This window comes from Malania oleifera, chromosome 9 (genome assembly GCF_029873635.1).
Source record: "Malania oleifera isolate guangnan ecotype guangnan chromosome 9, ASM2987363v1, whole genome shotgun sequence".
Taxonomy (NCBI): Eukaryota; Viridiplantae; Streptophyta; class Magnoliopsida; order Santalales; family Ximeniaceae; genus Malania; species Malania oleifera.
Genome location: NC_080425.1, coordinates 11,532,649 through 11,536,169, shown reverse-complemented (window position 1 = coordinate 11,536,169; position 3,521 = coordinate 11,532,649). Strand labels below are relative to the sequence as shown.

General features: G+C 40.5%; 1 protein-coding gene across 1 annotated transcript; it reads right to left on the bottom strand.

The window, feature by feature from the left end:
• Window positions 1-202: 202 nt before the first annotated feature.
• LOC131164118 (uncharacterized) lies at window positions 203-2,223 on the bottom strand. The gene is made up of 3 exons (XM_058121091.1): window positions 1,304-2,223; window positions 758-930; window positions 203-654 (listed from the first exon to the last, which is right to left on the bottom strand). Exons 1-3 carry the CDS (start codon window positions 1,883-1,885, stop codon window positions 525-527), a joined length of 885 nt encoding a protein of 294 aa, XP_057977074.1. The 5' UTR covers window positions 1,886-2,223; the 3' UTR covers window positions 203-524.
• Between the last annotated feature and the right edge of the window lie 1,298 nt (window positions 2,224-3,521).

The following is a 3,521-nucleotide window of genomic DNA, read 5'->3' as shown; positions in this document are numbered from 1 at the left end:
AGAGATTCATAAATCTGCACTCCCATGTCCATGTCCAAATTTTGGAAGGTTTCCAACAATTATTGAACCTTTTGTCCCCCGGAGAGGCAGCACCCACGCGCCCCACTATACATGACTAAAAGATCTCCATACTGCTCCCACATCTATCTATCTCTATATATTATTAAAAAAAATGAACACTTTCTAGCCGTACCCCATGCCATAGTTCCATCTATCTATATATTATAATATTGAACCCACAGTGAGCTTCACATTATCTCATATAGGAAAGATGACTTACACTGTACAAAAAAAATAAAAAAGGCAGCTCTCTCTCTCTCTTTCTCTCTCTCTCTACACTTCCAAGTAGACAAAAGCTACTCTGTAGCTGTTACGAAGCTTACAATGGTGACGCCTGTCAAGTGGTGAACTTATAATCAGGAACGCGGAAACTTGCCATATGCTAATTATTATTTTCGTTATTATTGCGATAATGCTAAGTGGTATCATGTCGATGATGATGGTGATGATTATGAAACAGAGTTCTAGAAAGCTTCAATCATGGTGGAGGGCGCCTCCGCTTGCCTCCCGATCTGATCGCCACCGTCCTCTTGATCACCACCTTCTTCTTCCCCAGCTTCCCACATGAAGTGGGCGTACGACCCCAGCACCATACTGCGCACCCAAACGATCAAATTAATCAGAGTCATAGCCTGCAGCCTCCATTTTTAATTTCTTGCCAACAACTCAGAACATTGGAAAGGGGTTGAGATTTTACCAGTCGTCAGGCGCCAAGTGGACGGCCTGCTCGAAGTACGATTTGGCTCTGCCCTCGTCACTCTGCGTCTCCCATATCAGCTTGCCGTATAGAGACAAGACCTCGCCGTCTCCTGGACTCGCCAGTATTGCCCTTCCGTAGTACTCTTCTGCTCTAACCGCGTCCTTCTCAACCTATGAAACCAAAACCAGCATTGATCAATGATCGATCATCAACCACCAGAGAAAAAGTGAGACAAACAGGAAAAGGAAATTGTGGTGTCCGCTTGGTTGCCAGGAAATTAATTAATTGAACTGATCCAGAAAAGAAATCAAAAAGGAATTTGCAAGGTTTATATCTATATATATATAAATTTTCGTGAACGGTGAAAAGAGAAAGTGAAGTGTCAATGCCATACGCCAAGAGCAACTGTTTTCTGAAAACAGTTTTTGCGTTCCGTGATTAGTGATAAACAATCCCCAAGGGGAAACAACCGAAAACAAGAAGATCGATCAGTAGCTCGTTAGGTTTAAATAGATATGAAAATTCAAATTAAAGTAAAGATACCTCGTGCAAGAACCTGCCATAGTTCCGGAGGAGAAGAAAATCCCCAGGATTAGCCTTCAACATTTGTCTATAGTAAGCGCCGATCTTACTCTTATCAGCGTTGCCGCCACCATAACTACCGCTGCGGACTTCGCCGCCGCCGCTGCCGCCGCCGCCGCTTCCGCACCCGCCAAATCCCAGCTCGTGCAACGGAATTCCGATTTCTGTCCAATTCGCAGCGTAATTCACACTATCAGAAGCTCGACTCCTCAAAACCACCGATCGTCCCTCATCATCATCCTCGTCAACTCTATGCTCTTGTATCCTCGCCGTGACGGACCCAGATCCGGCTCCGCCAATCCTCCTAAGTCTGGAAGCAGACTCGTTCTCCGACGAAGCTCGTCGGATGCTCCTCGCCGCGGGATGATCTCTGCCGCGGTTGATCTCTAACTGGAGCGAAACCCTGGGCGAAACGACGGACTTCTTTTCGCTGAAGAAAACTCCAGCCGAGGGATCATGAACGGCGCGAATAACTCTCGGCGAACCGGCACCGATCCAGGACTGGACCGGCGCCGAACTGGTGCGGAGAAGAACGGCTTTCATTGTGAGATACCTTTCTTCGGTTTGACTTCCGAGAACCGTATCACTCTCTCCGTGATGATAAGAACGGGCTGTAGACTTCGTTCTTATATATAGCCCAAAGCCCCACAGTTTGACGATTATGGGCCGTTGGATGCAATGACGGCGTTCTATCAAGGCGAGGGAGACGTCGCCACGTATGGGTTGCACGTGACGGATGGCTAGACGAGGGGGAGAGTCGGAGAAGGGGCACTTTTTGGCCACGCGTCACGACGGGACTGTGAAATAATGACGTCACATGCCACGTAGGAGCATGACTGTACAAGCGGACGCACGGGAGCGCAGGGAACGGTGTCGCTTTTTGCGCAACTTTACTCGATTGCCGTCGCCTCATAAATACCTTCGTTCCAGCCCTTGAAGCCCTAGGGGTGCCCCCGGTTTCTCTGCATATCCCCCCTAGCGGTAATTTAGTACACTTAGGTGCGTGTATAAAAGAACGGTGGTCGTATGTATGATGTGTGCATGTATGTAAAAGAAATGATAATCTATACTATTACATAGAGAAAGACATTTCAATTTTTTATATATATGCAAATTTTGCGGTTCTATCCCAAAAATATCCTCATACTTTCTACAATTTTCTATTGAAAACATTACATTTAAGCGTAATTTTTTAAATGCAATTCCTACTCCTGAGCATAATAAAGTCATGACCATTCTGTTTCATTTTTTATACATAAACATATTATTCACAATTATGAGAAATCAAAATGCCTGTGCATTGCGCATGCCTATATTAATTTTAAAAAAACTTATCATTTAATAGGTAGGGTAGAAGTTAAACTTTTGACAATTATATATATAAATTTAAAACATAAAATATGAAGCAATTAGGGCTTTAGGCATTGTTTCGAAAAAAAACAATATAGCAAAGTAATCATTACGATAAACAAAATACTAAATAGAATAAAATAAATTATCAAGTTTGAATTTTGGAAGTGATGGAAAGGGATAGGGATGGGAGACATGTTACCTTCTAGTGTAGCATAGATATGGTAGATCTCATTAAAAAAGTAAAAAATAGATTAAAAATCACATGCATTTTTATTTAAAATTTAAAACAAAATGGCAATGTTTACGATAAAAAAATCAAAAAATTAAATTCACCATTGCCATCACCATCATCAAGAAAAGCATAGCTTCAATATTTGGTCCATCAAGAAATAAGTTTGTAACTTAATAATATTACGTTTTTTATCGTAAAGTTTCGAAAATCTTAAATGCCTCTATTATCAAAAAGTCTCCTTAAAATTTCAAAAATTACACAAATCTCATTAAGAATGTGATTTTCGAATCTTATATCTCCTTCGTTAATTTGCTATTAAATCAAATATCAAAGGAAAAGTGTGAGAACTTTTGCAATTTTTTTTTTGGTTGCCAAACTTCAAGATAAATTAGTGTCTATACCCACTATATATCATATGTCAATATTTAAATACTTGGATGTATTTTTTAGAGTACTTTTGTTCCTTAAGAATTTAATTGTAGTAAAAAAGAAGAAGAAGAAGTGAGATGAGAAGTGAAATATTCTTCTAAAAATTTTGCTTAAATAAATATAACAAAATATTTTCTTAAAAATGCGTGAAATAAATTTCTAGCA